Source organism: Ovis aries, chromosome 12, assembly GCF_016772045.2.
Source record: "Ovis aries strain OAR_USU_Benz2616 breed Rambouillet chromosome 12, ARS-UI_Ramb_v3.0, whole genome shotgun sequence".
NCBI classification, from domain to species: domain Eukaryota; kingdom Metazoa; phylum Chordata; class Mammalia; order Artiodactyla; family Bovidae; genus Ovis; species Ovis aries.
Window position 1 is genome coordinate 75232523 of NC_056065.1, and position 19551 is coordinate 75252073.

The 19551-nt window shown below is 43.1% G+C and overlaps 1 protein-coding gene across 1 annotated transcript in view; it reads right to left on the reverse strand.

The window, feature by feature from the left end:
• The window catches only part of LOC105611356 (membrane cofactor protein-like), a 44806-nt gene extending 37701 nt beyond the window's left edge, over nt 1–7105 (reverse strand). The window contains exons 1-3 of the mRNA XM_015099398.4: nt 6906–7105; nt 1834–2022; nt 1390–1492 (exon numbers count right to left, since the gene is read on the reverse strand). Coding sequence (XP_014954884.3) covers nt 1390–1492; nt 1834–2022; nt 6906–6948 — 335 coding nt within the window. The 5' untranslated portion in view covers nt 6949–7105. The remainder of the gene's footprint in view (nt 1–1389; nt 1493–1833; nt 2023–6905) is intronic.
• Nucleotides 7106–19551: the final 12446 nt, after the last annotated feature.

Below are 19551 nucleotides of genomic sequence, written 5' to 3' on the forward strand. Positions count from 1 at the left end.
CCAATTCTTAGCTTAAAGTTTTACAAAAATTGAAGAGGAAGGCAGCCTTCTGAATTTATTCTGATACCAGTGTAATAATGACGTCAAAGCTAGAATAAGACACTACAAGTAACCAAGCTACAGAACAGTATTCCTTATAAATACTGATGTAAAAATCCTCAATGTAATACTAGCAAACAGTTCATCAGCCTATAGAAAGGATTAAAACCATGACCAAGAATAAATTATTCCTGGAATGCTAGGATGGTTCAACATGAAGATCAATGCGATATATCACATCAGCAGCAGGAAGAGGAAAAACTCACATGATCATCTCAACTGATAAAGAAGAAGCATTTGACAAAATTCTACATTTTTCATGGTAAAAAAATATTCAACAGTCTAGGAACGGATGGAAACTCCCTCAGGGTAATCAATACCATACACGACAAGCACACAGCACACTCTCATACTCAGTGGCGACAAACTGAAAACTTTTCCTCCAAGATGAACAAAGGCAAAGATACTTAACATTAAGAAAACCTGTTGCATTCCAGTGCATTATATTTTAATCCTAAAATCATACTTTAAAATAAATGCCCAATATCTCCAATATGTAATAATAAAGGAGCCTTGTAGGGGGAAAAAAAAGCTATTATTAAATGCTCAGTACCTCTTTTTGAGATGTTTCACTCCTTTGTAGCAGCATCAAAAATAAGGTTTTCCAATTAAGAGATTATGATCAACATTATCATCCAGGCTAAGCAGATCGATTTAGGTCCTTAAAACTACAGATTATCTCAAAATAAGAGTATGTTTGGTTGACAGTTCTACTTCCTAGTTCCATAAGCCCCATTTCAACTCTAAGAATTGGCAATTTTAAATTATTGTCAAGAATAAAGTTACCATGATAACTACATTTATAATTTATACAATAGGTTTGTTATTACATAAATAAGTTATACGGGCTTCCCAGGTAATGCTAGTGTTAAAGAATCCCCGTCAACGCAGGAGACACAAAAGATGCAGGTTCGATCCCTGCGTTGGGAAGATCCCCTGGAGTAGGAAGTGGCAACCCACCCAGGTATTCTTGCCTGGAAAACTCCATGGACAGAAGAGCCTGGCAGAACCCTGGCAGTCCATGGCGTTTCAAAGAGTTGGAAATGACTGAGCAACTGAACACACACATAGTAAGCATACAGTTTTGTTTTACCTCAATTTAAACTTCTTTCTAATTACACATTTTTCAGGTCTTCATAAATAGTGCAATAATTGTTTGGCTACAAGTACGACTTGTCACATAGAAAACAAAATGAAATCTAGTTTGTAGAAGTGTTTAAAAAGATGAGCAAAACAAAAATGGAATTAGTAATACTGAACCTTATTTTCTGTAATGAGCATCTTACTTACCCTGGATTACAAGCAAAGTGAGCCTGTGAACCGAACAGAACACTTCCATTCACTAAGTTAACGTAGCCATTCACAGGATCTCCTAGATTAGGACATGATTTTTCTAAAAGAAAATATTCAAATATGTTGGTTTATACTAATTTCAAAAATAGATTTAAATCAAATTCAAAAGTCTATATTGCTTGTTTGAATTCATGGGAATCTTATTATTCATTTAACTATTATTTTCTTTCCATATTATACGGCCAAACAAGATTCATATTTACCCAGGTAAACAATTACCAAGAAAAAGATTCCCTGGGGATTTTTCAAAGCCTGAACAAATACACAGATATCTAAAAGCCTATATTCACATGATAAAATCATCACTGAAGTAATGGAAGAGGCACACGAAGATGTGTGTAAATATCCAGTGCTATAAAACATTTTTGTTCGTTTATTTACCTACACAGGCATCCTGGAGAGATGACCATGTATTATTATCTTGACAAACAGCAGATCTGGGGAGAGCAGGAAGCTTGGGCTTGAAACCTAGACGACACTCATATTGCACGCATTCCCCAGGACGATAATTGGGTTTAGGCTCACCTTGGAGCATCATAGTTTTAAATCTTGGTGGATCACCACAAGCCTCTAGGAACAGAGAGAATAAGAACAGGCAAGTTAAGTGCTTTACCTCTTTCATCAGCCAGGGACTGCGGCCTGGCCTCAGGTAGGTGCTACAGAATAAATAGATTCCAGGACTGCCTCATGCTTTCCCAGGCGGCTAAGTGGTAAAGAATTACTGAGGACGCAGGAGACGCAGGAGATCTGGGTCCAATCCCTCAGTTAGGAAGATCCCCTGGAAGAGGAAGTGGCAATCCAAAATCCCATGGACAGAGAAGCCTGGCAGGCTATAGTCCCTGGAGTCGAAAAGAATTGGACACAATTGAGCACGCATACACGCCCATGCTTTTACCCGTGTGGTAGTAGTAGCAAAGGCTGTGCCTTGCTTACTTTAAATAACCATCTATAAGCTTTTTTGGTTTGTTGAGGAATAAGGTGAACTTTCATTCAACACAATTGAAAAGACAGCATCTATGTTTTGGGTTTTAAAATGTATTTATAGGTATGTGTCCTTCCCTCTTCTTTCTAAATTCATCATTTCAAAACTCACCTCTCCCTAAGAAGTCTTGTAAGGTATATAGCACTCTGATCAGATTACTTTTCCATAGTTTAGGCTTAGTTTCCTCTCAGAAGGCAATGTCCTAGAGGGCAGAGATCATATGCCTTCTTTTTGTACTATACTCTGTACACACTGGGTAAGAGGTAATATCAAATAAACATTGTGAGTTTCATAGGTCAAAATAAATATGGGCTAAAGTATTTAAAAATATAACTTCTTTCTATTTGTTTTGTATTAGTGAATTGTTGTTCAGTCACTCATGTCCAACTCTTTGTGACCCCATGGACTGAAGCTTGCTAGGCTTCCCTGTCCTTCACCATAACCCAGAGCTTGCTCAAACTGATGTCCATTGAGCTGGCAATGCCATCCAACCATCTCATCCTTTACTTCCTGCCTTCAATCTTTCCCAGCATCACTTCTAATGAGTCACTCTTCCCATCAGGTGGCCAAAATATTGGAGCTTCAGCTTCAGCATCAGTCCTTCCAATGAATATTCGGGACTGATTTCCTTTAGGATGGACTGGTTTGATCTCCTTGCAGTCAAAGGGACTCTCAAGAGTCCTCTCCAACACCATAGTTTAAAAGCATCAATTCTTTGGTGCTCAGATTTCTATATAGTCCAACTCTCACATCCATACATGACTACTGGAAAAACCATAGCTTTGACCATTAAGACGTTTGTCAGCAAAGTAATGTCTCTGCTTTTTAATACGCTGTCTAGGTTAGTGAATTGAACATTTTATAAATAAATGGGTACCCTTTAAATACCAAATTTTATTACTTTGAATAACCTTACATAAAAAATTGGTTTCTTGGATGTTACTGTAAACATGATTTAATCTTCATTCACTGATTAATGGATTGTACACACCCTTAAAAGCTTCCTGCAGTAACTCTTTGGGCTGTTTATCCAATGTATCCTGACTGTAAACTATATTGCTATGATTTTAGAATTGTTTATGTCTGGCCTTTTTCTGTGGGGGGGTTCTTCCCTAGGACAGCGTTATTCTTGCTTCAAGAAGTCCTCTTCCTTTTAATTATCTGTGCTCTTGGAAATCTTATGAATCTGCTAGAAACGATGTAAAAATATTATGATATTTAAAGTCTTAAAGTGCTAAAAGAATGCAGAGGCCTCTCCTATAAGGTTAAGGACCTAAAGGAGAAGGGAGATAGATCTAGTTTGATCCCTGAGGAACCTTTACTGTAATTACTTCTTGGATCTAGGTCTTAAAATAGACAGACTAGTCAAGAGAGAACTCTAAACAAGTGAAATATTATTCACCTTTTTCATCATTTTCTAAATTCCATATTCCTCTCTTGATACTCTGTCCGACATTTCATTTACACCATATGCTGAAATCCACCTATTGGCAAAATGTTTTCAACATTTCCAGTATTTTGATCTGAATATATGAATGCACCTCCATCAACTGGCCAAAACAAAAGCAACAAACAAACAAACAAGCAAAAAGGATGCAGTTATTAAAAATAGAGTTGGATTTTACTAACAACATTAAATTTACTCAATTTGAGCTATACGTTCTCGTTTTACATTAGGGGAAAAAATGGACTAGAAATGCTAAACAATTCCATTCTACATAGAAATGTATAACATCATTCAGAGCTTCCTGGAACCAAGAAAGAAATCAAGTTAATAGCATGCCCATAATTAAATTATACAAGTGTCATTTGTTTTATGTATTTGATTTGCTTTATGTATCTGAACAATTTCTTCTCTTATTCAGTATATTGGATTCTTTATTCCCGTGAGGATTTTCAAAGTAAACATATCTTGACTAAGATTTTTTTCCAGATGGTTTACAGTATAATTATTATTGGCCTGCAATGCTATACTTTTACAAGAAGCATTATATAGTATGTCATTATAGAATATGATAGATTGCATTCAGAAAATCCCCAATTTTTCAATTTTCCAGATGAGTTTAAAGAAGATGAAACAGTCTCTATACGTATCAAGAGAACTGTTCATCTTCTGTACACTTGTAAAAGTCATGCAAGGACTCTCTACCTGCTTACAAAATTTAAAAATAACTCTCATACTCAAGCACAAACTCAGATCCGTGCCCAGATGGTAACTTCAGGATAATTATGGTCTCTGATCAAAGTGGGACCTCAATGAAACCTGACCATCCTGCCCCTTTTCTCACTGTCCACACAAACTACTTTTTAAAAGGAATACCAAAATAAATTTCACTGAAACTTAAGTCCATGTTTGTATAAACTAACATTCTAAAAGGCTGATAGAATGCGCGTAAGCAAGAACATCTATATCCTATGTTTTTTTTAATCAAACTTGAAAAAAGTGCCACATAAAGAAGATTCTAGTTGGTGGGGAAGATGAAACTGAACACGTCATCAATTGTAAAGGAAAGGTACTGAATGCCAAGCCATGCCTTGTCTTCAGAAATCGTAAGATGGGCTGTCCGAACACCTCTGCTGTGGTGATCTGATCACTGTGTGCACCACTGCAGGAATGCTGGGCCCCTGGTCTGGATGACTGCCAGGCTCTGTTCTGTGTTGAGGCTGCTAGTCACTGGTGTGTAGGTCTGGATTTTAGTGTGATTTGCTGCGAGGTCAGGGGAATCCCAGTCCTGGAGCCAGCACTTTGATAGGTAGAATCAGGTCACAAAGTGGCTTGATGTGGAGACGTGTTTGGGTGTTTTTGTTTTGGGGCGGGGAGGATAGAACCTGGTCTCAGGGTGGCAGCTGCAGGGTCAGGGGCCCCAGAGCTGGTGTCAGCCTACTGGTGGCTGGGGTCAAGGCACAGGTGGGTTCCATAGCTGGTGCTGACCAGTTGATGGGTAGGGTCAGATCCCGACATGGCTGGCTGAGGGGCACAAGGCATCTTGGAGGATGTGTCAGCTTGCTGGTGGCCTGGGGCTCTGTGGGTCTTGGCATTAGTGCTGGTGAGCAGTACCAGGCTCAAGGCGGGCAGGACCAGGTCCCACGGACCCTGCTTTCAGGGACAGGGTCCTGCAGTTGGTGTTAACACACAGTGGGTGGGCTGAGGCTCAGGCGCTCTTGGGGCTGCTGTCCATCTTTTCATGGATTAGGCCAGGTCAGGGATCTATGCTGACCTCCTGGCAGACAAGATCCTGTTCTACACCTGGTTTTGGGGTGCCAGGGATCCTAGGGTTAACATGGGCCCACTCTTGGGTAAGGCTGTGTCTTCAGCCTTCTGGTGGGCAAGACTGGGTCTTGGGGTGGCTTGGGGCTCTGGGTTACCTATGACAGTCAGCTTGACGTTACGTGCATGCATGCTAGGCCGCTTCAGTCGTGTCCAACTCTTTGCGACGCTATGGGCTGTAGCCTGCCAAGCTCCTCTGTCCATGGGATTCTCCAGGCAAGAATATTGGAGTCAGTTGTCATGCCTTTCTCCAGGAGATCTTCCCCACTCAGGGACAGAGTGGCGTCTCCTGTATCGCAGGCAGATTCTTTACCACTGAGCCACCTGGGAAGTCCAGCGCTGCCTCCGGTAATCAAGGCAAGTGAGCACTTCTCACCCTCCACTGCCTCTCTCAGGATAATATGCCCACCGGCCACCGTATCACTGCTTATGCCTCTGCGGTCACTGGTGCCTTGCTGCTGCCAGTGTCAACGGTATGAGCACCCGGGGCACAAGGATGGTGACTTCTTATGCTGCCTCCTGGATTCTGAGCCACAGCCTCCATCACCAAGCGGGGCTGGGAACGTGGGGGTGTAGGCAGAGTACACAGCGACTTCTCCCACCTGACAGTTACATGCACCACAAGAGCTTCCCAACTTGGCACCGCTGGGTGGCCACTTCTACAAAAGTCACACTAGAGAACACCCTGCACGGACTCCCCCAGCCCAGGCCAGCAGGATACAAATACTCACTCCTGTTAGAAACCTGCCCGGAGTACAGAGCAAACCTCCCCGCCCAACTTCTCCCCTCCCTCCACACATACACAGGCACAGAACCAGCCTACCAATATCCCCAGGCACCTGGGAACTCAAAAGCAAGTCGTCACCACCACCAACAAGCCAGCAGGCCCGCCCCCAAGTGGCTCAGTCTCAGACACCCTGCAAGCTTTTGCTAGTGACCCAGTTTGCCCCTTGGTAAATCCAGGCTGTGCGCATTACCCCGCACCGCTGAGTGCGCACCAACAAGCAAGACGGCTCTTCTAGTGCTATGTGGTCCCCTTTGGTCACGCTTTCTACCCCAATTCCTTATGACCCCGGAGTGGACCCAGCCCCACGACTCTCACGAGAGACTAAAAGCAAATCTCATCCCACCCTCGGTTCCTGTCGGCCGGCCTCGCGAGCCGCTCCGGTTCCCCACCAGCGCGCACACTCTGCAGGCTCCTACCGGAGACTGTGGGCAGCAGAAGCACGAGGACCACTAAAAGCATCCCTATGAGGCACCAAACAAAGGGCACTCCCGGGGCGACCAGGAGGGGCTTGCGCGATACGAAAGCCTCTGTCACTTTCGGGGAGACCAGCGGGAGAGCTGAGCCCAGCCCAGCGGAGCTCTGAGCTCGGTTGCCAGACGCAACAATCCCGACTCATAAGGTGTCGGGTGCGGTAACGCGGAGGGGCGTAGCTGGGCCGTGCCGGGGGCGGGGTTAGTGTCTAGCGGGGCCAATGGGCGGGCTGCAAGGTGGGGCCTCGACGCCGGGGGCTGTCCCCGAGCCTGGTGGGGCGGTTCCTGCGCTGGAGGGGCGGTCCCTGCGCCGGGGGGGGCGGTCCGTGCGTCGGGGGGGCCGGTTCCCGAGCTGGAGGGGCGGTCCCTGCGCCCGGAGGGGTGGTCCGTGAGCCTTGAGGGGCGGTCCCCGCCCCCGGGGGGGCGGTGCGTGCGCCCGGAGGGGCCGCCCCCGCGCCCGGAGGGGTGGTCCCGGCGCCCGGAGGGGCGGCCCCCGCGCCTGGAAGGGCGGGGCGCGGCGCTGCAGAGGGTTCCCCGTGGGCTCGCAGACTTCCGTGCGCCTCCGCCGACACACGGGGTGTCTCTGGTTAGAGCCGCGGCGACTCGACGGGAATATCTAGTTCACCGCCTCTTGGTGAACAGACTGTTATCACCCTACGCAGGGAGGGTGGAAAGAAATCAAGGGCTGGCGCGGTCATTATTGTCCCTTTTCTGGAAGTCTGGATTAAAGAATCAAGTGCGGAATCCACCTGATTCAACCTGATTCAAAGAATCAACCTGAGGGTAAAAACCTAAGCCCAGGCAGCGTGTCGCGGTCGGCCAGACACCCCTCAGGACTGCAGTCCGGACACCTGGGTCCTTTGTTAACTCTTTGGCATTAGTTAGGGATAATTCAGGAAACTATTATAGTTGTGGTTGGGCGTCTACTACTGAAATCTCTCATGGCCTGATAGATTTCAGAATCAGAAAAGATTTGCCCATTGCTCTCCCAATTGCTAGCATCAGTCAGTCTCCCACATATTTCCAAGAGAGTGCCCTGGGAAGGTAAATTATTAAATAACATGAGCCATTAGCCTCAGTTCAGTTCAGTTTCAGTTCAGTCGCTCAGTCGTGTCCGACTCTTTGCGACCCCATGAATCGCAGCTAGCCAGGCCTCCCTGTCCATCACCAACTCCTGGAGTTCACTCAAGTCCATCTAGTCGGTGATGCCATCCAGCCATCTCATCCTCTGTCGTCCCCTTCTCCTTCTGCCCCCAATCCCTCCCAGCATCAGAGTCTTTTCCAATGAGTCAACTCTTTGCATGAGGTGGCCAAAGTACTGGAGTTTCTTTCAGCTTTAGCATCAGTCCTTCCAATGATACCTAGGACTGATCTCCTTGAAAATGGACTGGTTGTATCTCCTTGCAGTCCAAGGGACTCTCAAGAGTCTTCTCCAACACCACACTTCAAAAGCATCAATTCTTCAGCACTCAGCTTTCTTCACAGTCCAACTCTCACATCCACACATGACCACTGGAAAAACCATAGCCCTGACTAGACAGACCTGTGTTGGCAAAGTAGTGTCTTTGCTTTTGAATATGCTATCTAGGTTGGTTATAACTTTCCTTCCAAGGAGTGAGCATCTTTTAATTTCATGGCCGCAATCACCATCTGCAGTGATTTTGGAGCCCCGTCAAAATAAAATCTGATACTGTTTCTACTGTTTCCCCATCTATTTCCCATGAAGTGATGGGACCAGATGCCATGATCTTATGGGTTTCAACTCTCAGGAACCCTTGTTATTGAATGACTGAATGTTTTATTAAAGATGAAATACACTTTTATTGAAAAGGTGAGGACAAGGATGCATTAAGTGCAAAATTCTTGGAAACAATGAATGTCATTAGAGTTGGGAGGGGTAGGAATTGGTTAGGTGAAGTGGCAAGGGGGAGAACTTTGCTGTTGAAACAATCTTGCAAATGACGCTGCAAAATCAAGAGTGAGCACAATTTATTTGTAAAGTTATAAGTAAAGCTGTATGCTTAGTAGAAGAAAGACAAAAGTAACATGACTGGCAGTAAAGAGCAGACAAAAGGAGTTGACATTTTCTTCTTAGTCGAGAAAAACTAAAAAGGGCAGCCAATGTGAGTAAACATATTGGGAGACCAGTACTCTCAAATTTTTATATTTACCATAACATTTTATATGCCACAGTTTTAAAATGAACATGACTTCTTAACAATTTAGCCGTCCCATTTAGAGGTTATCCCAAAGAATCATCTGTGAGCAAAGATTTATAGTTTTGGGGAAAAATTTAAGCCCTATGTACTTAGCAGAAGTCTTAAGGATTCTATGATAGGTTATTTAAAAGATGGAATTCTGTGCAGCAGCTTGAAAAATATCACTGTGGGAAACTATGATATATTTTAAGTGGACAAAACAGACTCCAAACCACTTCATAACTTTTGTCATTCCTTCTATTAAAAAACAAAAGTAGTACTTGATACACATAAAGAGATTAGCTGGAAAATTCCAAAATTAAGTAAGAGTTGATAGGATTATGGATATTTCACTTTCCTTGGGCTTTTCAGCTTTCTATATTGACCCTATGTTACATTCAAACCAGGCAAAGAAAAAAATTTACATGCAACCTGCATTTCAAGTGTTACTTTGTTCATAGAAAGGCTGGGACAGAGCCGGTATCACACAGAGTAAAGGTATGCGAGGATGGTGAGGAGATGAAGATTCTCCTTATAAAAGTCACATGTATCAGGTGGAACTGTTATACTTTACAAACATTTAAGCAACTTTATATCTGAAATATGGTAAAGATATTCTGGGATACACAAACCATGGGATTTCTTCTTCCTCCCAGACCAACACAATTTTTTGAATTCTTGGAAGAGCATATAAAACCCAAAGTGTGGGTGTGATGTATAAAAGAAATACCTTAGTGTCTTGGGTTATAAAATCCAGATATTCCATCCATGATAATGCAATTAAGGGAGTTATAAAGACAATGAAAGGAAACACAATGAGAGAGAACTGAAATTTCTTTTAATTCTTGTATTTGTGGAAGAGTGATGTAACAGAAATAATCTGTGGTTTATTGTTGGCAATTATTTGTGAAAGGAGAATCCATTTAATTATATTTCAATAAAACTGAGAAAAGTTTCCTGTGTATTTTTAGGTTTGTAAGTTGTGTGTGTTTCTTCATCCGATTTTTAAAAGGTAGGAAAGAGATAAGGCTATTTTTTGGTTTCCTAGTTTCAGTTGGTATTTCAGATTTAAAGGTTGGGTTTTACTGAAATGTTCTTATGAGCTCTAAAATTTCTACATCTGGGCTTCATCAAATTATTCTAAATTAAAGACTTTCACATGGATTTCTTCAGCTTATTTCGATTTGACAAAAAGGAGGTTCCATTTGCAAGGTTTTGAGCCTTGTTTTCTATTTTTCTGTACGAGTTCCATCAGGCAGAGACAGTTTTCTTGCTGTATCTCCAATACTGAGACAGTTCTGGACCCATATTAGGTGCATAACAAATGCCCACTAAATACTGAAGAAAATAAATGGGTGTTGCTGTCGGATGCATTGAACATGTCTCTGCTATCCCTCCCCCAGTGTGAATTTACCAAGTCTTGGGAAGGTTATGAGAGATTTTAATAATGTTAGGTTCTGGGAACAAAGCAGGATTTGCCTCTGAAAAGAATGACCTACAAGTGTCTGCACAGAAAACTTTCCTAAAGCAGGCAGACAAGCTGACCTATGAAGTGGATCTGTTCACTGTCTAACCCTTAGCTTTGAGATCATTTTAGTGACAGAGTTCAAAGTGGCAGGGGGGTGGGGGGGTGGGCATGGTATTGACTGTGAACTTCCTAAGGTCCTGAGAGAAATAGAACTTAAGACTCAAGGCTTTGAGTGAAATAGGGGCTTAAACACTAGTGGTTCCTCCAACTCCCCCTAAAGATTTTGTGAAAGTGCCAATGAGAAAATGAGGAGAGAACGGAAAGCATAGGCTTTGAGCTCTGTAGTAGCTCTCCTGCAAACTTTAGGAACGATGATAGGGTAGAGGGAGGTGTCTGGGGATGTCATTAAATGAAGAGTTGCAGCGACTTCCCTGGAGGTCCCGTGGTTAAGACTCTGTGCTTCCACTTCAGGGAGCATGGGTTCGATCCCTGGCCAGGGAACTAACTAAGCTCTTATATGCCACAAAGTGCAACCAAAGAATAAAAATAAATGAACCGAGAGGGACTTCGTTAAATGAAACAATGTTAGATGATCCTTTGCCTCCTCAGTGGGTATATGTGCATTCTGCTTTTCAGAAGTGGACACAGCAGCATGAAGGGACCTGTGCACGCTCTCAGAAGGGGCTTGCCCCTCTCTGCAGGTTAGGCATTTGCGGAAACCTGAAAGAGAATGGCTTAGCGAAGCACAGTTAAGCCACCTTTCTGATGTTGGTCCTGGGAGCCCCGCCACCTCTGCTTGCACCTGGTAGGCGCCTGCCAGACCTCAGAATCACTGCGGAGCCACACCCACCAGGCACAGAGAGGAGGGCCTTGCTCAGAAGGACCAGGCCTCGCTTTGTTTCCTCTTGGCTTTCCGAAGCTTCACACCCAAAATATGTTACAAAGCAAATGAAACAAAATTAGAATGCTGTCACTAGGAATAGCTTCCAGACCAATTGTTGCAGTCCCTGCTTTTCAGATAAAAAATGTAAAGCCAGAGGTGAACAGAGTTGCTTAACACTACAAGTAAAGTTAGGCAATATAGTGTTTTATCCATAGTTAATACATACAGTATTTCCATAGATAACTGAAGTTTAGAAAAAGTCATGGATCTCTTGCAATTACATTTTTTCCCTTAAGAAAGTAAAAAACTGATACACTATATATATTACTTTAGTCTGTCTACAGGAAATATACTATAAATCTATAAAATAATAACATAACTATATAAAAATAATAGCTATTTAAGAAAGGTATATGTGTATAAAGAAACATATAAAGAAAGATTACAAGAAAATTAAAGAATTAATAATGGTTATCATTGAGTAATAAAAGTACATGTGACTGATAACGTGTTACATATTATCTTCCTGCATTTTCTAAATTCTCCTTGGTGACTCCCTTCTATATTATAAACATTTGAAAATAAGGAAGATGACAAAGATGTAAACAGAAGCCCTAGGTGACATCTTTGTTTTTGTAATTGAGATGACTTACAGGTCCCACGTGTAGTTTCTCCTGGCTAGATGATGTTTGCTTTCAGCACAAGAGAAGAGGGTGAAGGGGTGGCCAGAATCCAGAGTAAGAGGAGGAGCTTCGCTGCATGCTGGGAGAGCTTCCGCACCTTCGAGGGCACATGTTCGCATCTCTGTGAAGTCACTTCTTACGTTTCATAACTCTCAGAGCTTACTCTGGTGACATGAATTGGCTCCTTTTCAAACAACAGTTTAATATAGGGTGTTCTCCAGCTTTGTGTTACTTTGTCAAGGAAGGACACTGAAATGATAGATTTATGTTTAGATGAGAGCATGATCGACATATGAATTACCCAAAATTTTTATGCTGATAATCATGATGCAAGGACTGCACACACATCATCAGTATAAGTTCAAAAGAAGTGTCTGTTTCCTCCCTGTGGCGGTTCCTATGTTGAGTGCAAAAAAGTTGGCATAAATCGAGACACCGAGTAACTTGACCTTTCCTTATTGTTTCTTTTGTCAAAGAAAGAGTTTTCAGAGTTAAGCAACTAGATAAAAAGAGCCTGACTCCAGAACACACTCTGCGGGCCTCCAGGGTGCGGTCTTTAGAGTCTGCTGCTTCTCCTGTGTTGCCCTGTTTGGCCCGCCCCTGTGCTAGGTGCACAGACCTTAGACTTTCCACAGACTGACCGGATCCTTACCCACCAGATGTTGCTGCAAATGATTAACTTTGCTATTTTAGAACATTGTGAACAAAGAAACTATTTTGAAAGAAATAGTTGAGGCAAATTCATTGAGGACTTCCTGCCGTTTTATTTGAAAGGTGCAGAGTCAGATACGACTGAAGCAACTCAGCAGCAGCAGCAGCAGCGGTCCTTGCGCACAATTTGAGATGCTGTAACTGGGTTGCCATTTTCTTCCCCAGGGGATCTTCCCGACCCAGGGATCAAACCCAGGTCTCCCGCATTGTGGGCAGACGCTTTAACCTCTGAGCCACCAAGGAAGCCCAAAGTATGTTTTCCAAAGACTGGGGAATGATTGTAATTTTGATAAATTCATCCTAAATATTTACACTTCTCATTTGATTATACTCAGAAATTATGTTAATTCAAAAAGTGAGCCTTACACAAATGTTAGTTTAGCATGGGAAAGAAGACATATAAGCACCGTCTATGGTAAATTAAAATGACTACTCAATGTTAGAAGAATTAATGAATGAGAAATTGAAAGAATGCAATTAAAAGACGTGATTGTCAAATACTATGGGATGTGTTCATATACAATTTTGAGTAAAGGGTGAAATGATTGTCATTTGGTAAAAATTTTTTTAAATATTTCAGTATTATATGGTCAGTATAATCTCAAGATACAAACCTGGAAATGTAAAATAATATGTGAAGAAGCTTAAGAATGTTACCACTGGAAGGAGGCCATTACAGATAATTTTTATATTTTTCTATGTTTTCGGTGTGTGCAATAATAAGCACATATTACTAAAGGAAAATGGTTTATTTTAAAAAATGTTTAAAAATAAGTACAAACTAGTATGAAGAGGAAATGCTGAGAGTTCCAAAGAAAGATATCACTTTGGAATTGTTTGGGAGAGCTTCATGGGTGAGTCAGTTCTGAGCTATATTAATGAAACGTAGATAGAAAGAAAGGTGAAATGTGTTTTAGGCAGGTAACCTGGCAGGAATAAGGCCAAATCAAATGATATTTTGAGCATTCTTATGGAATATACTTTTTAAATAACTTGTAAAGACAACCCATGTTTTCATAGTCTGGAATTAGTCTGTTTGTATTTGGTGGTGGCACAGATGGCTATGGATCATTCTGTACAACTTTTCTATCCTATGACCCTACTAGTAAAGGAAAAGAAATGCATCGCCCAAGAGAGTTGGAGGCATAACTTGAAGCATTCCTGAAAACACAATAGTCTCTTGTATTCCTTGTGAACTATCCTGCCTCGTTTGCCTTCTGCTCCCTTATATATGTATTTGTGTAAATACAGAAATAATTCTATTTCCCCTTCAAACTATTGGAATAACAGTAGAAAAAGCATTCTCTTAGGAAGCCTTGGCATCTTTATCTCAAGCCTTTATAGCCTATTGCCGTACCAGCTGAGCATCCTCAGAACACATGCACAGGCCCACTGAGAAAGATCAGGCTGGATGATCTTTAATGCTTCAAAAAATGAATTACTAATTCTAAATTCTTAAAAAGTAATGTAGATTTTGTTTCCACAGATATTAGAGGAAAATATGTTACTCCAGGGGCATGGTGACGCAGAAGCAAGTTGAGTGCCATCCCAGATAATACAGACAGGGCTTTGCAAATTTATTTCTGTTTAGGAGAAAATAGGATATAACCTGTATTATTTTTGTTGTTCAGAAAAAATTGAATTGCCTATATATTAGCCCTAAATGCCTCTCCCTATCTTTACCTTCTCCTGTATCTGCTTCTATTAATATTAATACTACCTTCTGTTGAAAATAAGATTTCTGACATGGTGTAACTAAGAAATGCCAGGTTTAGATTAGTTCACATTGATGTCTGAAGAAGTAGCTCAGAAAGATAGGAAATTTAATAAAAATTGTATTTTAAACTCTGTTATCTATGCTGTGCTCGGTCGTGTCTGACTCTTTGCGACGCTATGGACTGTGGCTCGCCAGGCTCCTCTGTCCCTGGGAGTCTCCAGACAAGAACACGGGAGTGGGTAGCCATTTCCTGACCTACCGGCAGGACCTGATTTCACACCTGTTCTCCATACGCGGTGGCACCTCAACCACCTGGGAAGCCTTTCGAGGTCCAGTTCCTGCCAGACTCCCCCCAGCTGGCTGCCCTGCCCGGTGGGGTGGGGTGAGGTGGGTGAAGCCTCTGTGGGGGAAACTTCCCTGGGAATGGGGGGCGCCTCCCACTGTAGCTGCAGGGCTGTGTGGGGCTGTTGACTGGAGAATTCAGGTTCTGGTTCCCAGGATGTGGTGGGGACAGGGAAGACCCTGGGTTGCTTTATTCCCCTCTCTGCTGAGGTAGCTACAACAGACCTGTGGGCGTAAAAGCTTTGGGTCAGTTGTAACAAACTGGACAGCTTCTGATTCACCTACTGTGTCCCTGGCTCCAGGCTGGGTATTGCCAATAAAACAAGCAACTTATGGATTCTGCCAGCAGGTTGCTGTGATTCCAGTCCCCAAATGAGAAAGTGCCAGAAGACAGAGTTGAACATAAAAGCAAAAAACAGTGACTTGGGACATCTTTTCTGTAAAAGTAGTTTCTGGAGTTCTCATGAATGCTTAATTTTTAACAGTGCTCAAGGCTGGGTCATGAAAAGCAAAATGCATGCCCCAAGTAACTAACATGACCATTATTTAGGTTTCTTTTGCTTTATTCATCTGCAGGCTAGCAGCTCTTTACCTAAAATCAGCATTCCAAGTGATTTTTCCTAATAAATTGCTAAGCAAAATGTTTCTTTTGGAGATATCTTGAGTCTGGTTTTCCAAGTGATGATTTCTATCTGGCTAGAAAATTCTTTGTCAGGCACGAGTGCCACTTACCTGAGTTTTGCCATATATTTACTGTAAGCGTATCAGTGGAGAGTGCATTGGGCTGAAGGCACCCCCAGCCTCATGCTGGTTGCACTGGCAAAGAATTTCCTGCTGTGGAACTAAGTGCTGATGAATCTCAATGAACACAAGAGAAGTCGAATCTTTGACCAACTCAGGGTAAAAAGACTGTGTTAAATCTTGAGCCTGGTAAGTCTTCATGTAAGATGTTGGCAACTCTGCATTTTGAGAAGCTGGTGTATAGTTTTATAGAAGTGCCTAGCAGCCAGGGACGGGGGAGCCTGGTGGGCTGCCGTTTACGGGGTCGCACAGAGTTGGACACGACTGAAGCGACTTAGCATTTACATTTTGGGGCAGTTTGAGAGTTTTCCTTGAACACAAGGAACGCTATGCTTTGTGTCTGTTCTAATGTGATTCTGTTCCCACCTTCCCATCACAATCACCCAAGGGGCCGTTAGAGTAGTGGTTTTGAAATGGCAACCCACTCCAGTGTTCTTGCCTGGAGAATCGCAGGGACGGCGGAGCCTGGTGGGCTGCCATCTATGGGGTCGCACAGAGTCGGACACGACTGGAGTGGCTTAGCAGCAGCAGCAGCAGCAGCAGGTTATGCTGCTGTGCAGTCAGGGGCGAGAGCCCCTCTGTTTTAGCTTTTCTGCGGCTGCTTTCACGAAGTACAGCAAACCTGGTGTTTGTCGTAGTGGCTTCGGGCGGCTTATAACAAACACTCCAGACAAGGCAGCCTGGAAACACAGATTTGTTTCTCACAGTTTGAAATCTGGGAAGACCAACATCAGGCCCTGGCGGAGGTGGTGCCTGGGGAGAACCAGCTTTCTGGTTTGCAGACAGTGCCCTCTAGCGGTAACGTCCTGGGGCAGCGGGGTGAGCCAATTTTACTGCGTCTTTTTTCATACCGACACGTTTAACCCCAGTCATGAGGCCTCCACCTTCGTGACCTAATCACTTCTCAGTGGCCCCCGCTGGCTAATGCTGTCACTTCTGGAGTAGTATTTTAACAGAAATTTCGATGTGACGCAAACATTCACACAATTACTGTTTAAAACAACGCATCTGTGTTCTTTGAGTTCTGGAGGCCAGAGTCTGAGATCAGGTTGCAGGCAGGGCCACACTCCCCCCAAGACGTACTGGGAGGCAATCCGTTTCCGCGCCTTTTTCAGCTTCCAGAGCTGCATGCTGTGGCTTGCGGCCCCCTCCTGCGTCCTCCACCCTGGCACGCTGCCTCAGCCGTCTCACCGCCTTTCCGCTGTACTCAGGTCTCCCCTCTGCATTCTTCTTGTGAGGATTAAATGTGGTTACATTTAGGGCCCCACCTGGGGGGCGGATAATCTTCCCATCCAAGATCTTTTCTTCAAAGACCTTTTTTTTTTTTTAGTTATAAGAGAATATTCCCAGTTTGCGGGCATTAGGACTCGGATACCTCTGGAGGCTGTTAGACATCCTCCACAAATGATGTATGGAACACAAAGAAATACAGAACCCCAGCAATCTCAAAAACGACAGAATGATTTCTGTTTTTTGTCAAGGCAAACCATTCAATATCACGGTAATCCAAGTCTATGCCCCGACCCATAATGCTGAAGAAGCTGAAGTTGAGCAGTTTTATGAAGACCTACAAGACCTTCTAGAATTAACAACCCCCCAAAAGATGTCCTTTTAATTATAGGGGACAGGAATTCAAAAGTAGGAAGTCAAGAAACAACTGGAGTAACAGGCAAATTTGGCCTTGGAATATGGAATGAAGCAGGGCAAAGGCTAATAGAGTTTTGCCAAGAGAACGCACTGGTCATAGCAAACACCCTCTTCCAACAACACAAGAGAAGACTCTACACATGGACATCACCAGATGGTCAATACTGAAATCAGATTGATTATATTTTTTGCAGCCAAAGATGGAGAAGCTCTATACAGTCAGCAAAAACAAGACCAGGAGCTGACTGTGGCTCAGACCATGAACTCCTTATTGCCAACTGCTGCTGCTGCTGCTAAGTCACTTCAGTCATGTCCAACTCTGTGGGACCCCATAGACGGCAGCCCACCAGGCTCCCCCAGTCCCTGGGATTCTCCAGGCAAGAACACTGGAGTGGGCTGCCATTTCCTTCTCCAATGCATGGAAGTGAAAAGTGAAAGTGAAGTCTCTCAGTCGTGTCTGACTCTTAGCAACCCTATGGACTGCAGCCTACCAGGCTCCTCTGTCCATGGGATTTTCCAGGCAAGAGTCCTGGAGTGGCGTGCCATTGCCTTCTCCACCTTATTGCCAAATTCAGACTTAAATTGAAGAAAGTAGGGAAAACCACTAGGCCACTCAGGTATGACCTAAATCAAATCGCTAACGATTATACAATGGAAGTGAGAAATAGATTTAAGGGACTAGATCTGATAGAGCGTTTGATGAACTATAGACGGAGGTTCGTGACATTGTACAGGAGACAGGGAGAAAGACCATCCCAAGAAAAAGAAATGAAAAAAGCAAAATGGCTGTCTGAGGAGGCCTTACAAATAGCTGTGAAAAGAAGAGAAGCAAAAAGCAAAGGAGAAAAGAAAGATATAAGCATCTGAATGCAGAGTTCCAAAGACTAGCAAGGAGAGATAAGAAAGCCTTCCTTATGATCAGTGCAAAGAAATAGAGGAAAACAACAGAATGGGAAAGACTAGAGATCTCTTCAAGAAAATTAGAGATACCAAGGGAACATTCATGCAAAGATGGGCTCGATAAAGGACAGAAATTGTATGGACCTAACAGAAGCAGAAGATATTAAGAAGAGGTGGCAAGAATACACAGAAGAATTGTACAAAAAAGATCCTTACGACCCAGATAATCACAATGGTGTGATCACTCACCTAGTGCCAGACATCATGGAATGTGAAGTCAAGTGGGCCTTAGGAAGCATCACTACAAACAAAGCTAGTGGAGGTGATGGAATTCCAGTCGAGCTATTTCAAATCCTGAAAGATGATGCTGTGAAAGTGCTGCACTGAATATTCCAGTAAATTTGGAAAACTCACCAGTGGCCACAGGACTGGAAAAGAGAAAGGCAATGCCAAAGAATGCTCAAACTACTGCACAATTGCACTCATCTCACACGCTAGTAAAGTAATGCTCAAAATTCTCCAAGCCAGGCTTCAGCAATATGTGAACCATGAACTTCCAAATGTTCAAGCTGATTGTAGAAGGCAGAGGAACCAGAGATCAAATTGCCAACATCCGCTGGATCATCGAAAAAGCAAGAGAGTTCCAGAAAAACATCTATTTCTGCTTTATTAACTATGCCAAAGCCTTTGACTGTGTGGATCACAATAAACTGTGGAAATTCTGAAAGAGATGGGAATACCAGACCACCTGACCTGCCTCCTCTCAGTCCTAATGCATGAGAAATCTGTATGCAGGTCAGGAAGCAATAGTTAGAACTAGACATGGAACAACAGACTAGTTCCAAATAGGAAAAGGAGTACGTCAAGGCTGTATATTGTCACCCTGTTTATGTAACTTATATGCAGAGTACATCATGAGAAACGCTGGGCTGGAGGAAGCACAAGCTGAAATCAAGATTGCTGGGAGAAATATCAATAACCTCAGATATGCAAATGACACCATGCTTATGGCAGAAAGCAAAGAAGAACTAAAGAGCCTCTTGATGAGTGAAAGTGGAGAGTGAAAAAGTTGTCTTAAACCTCAACATTCAGAAAACAAAGATCATGGCATCTGGTCCCATCACTTCATGGCAAATAGATGGAGAATCAGGGGCAATAGTGGCAGACTTTATTTTTTGGGGCTCCAAAATCACTGCAGACGGTGACTGCAGCCATGAAACTAAAAGACGCTTACTTCTTGGA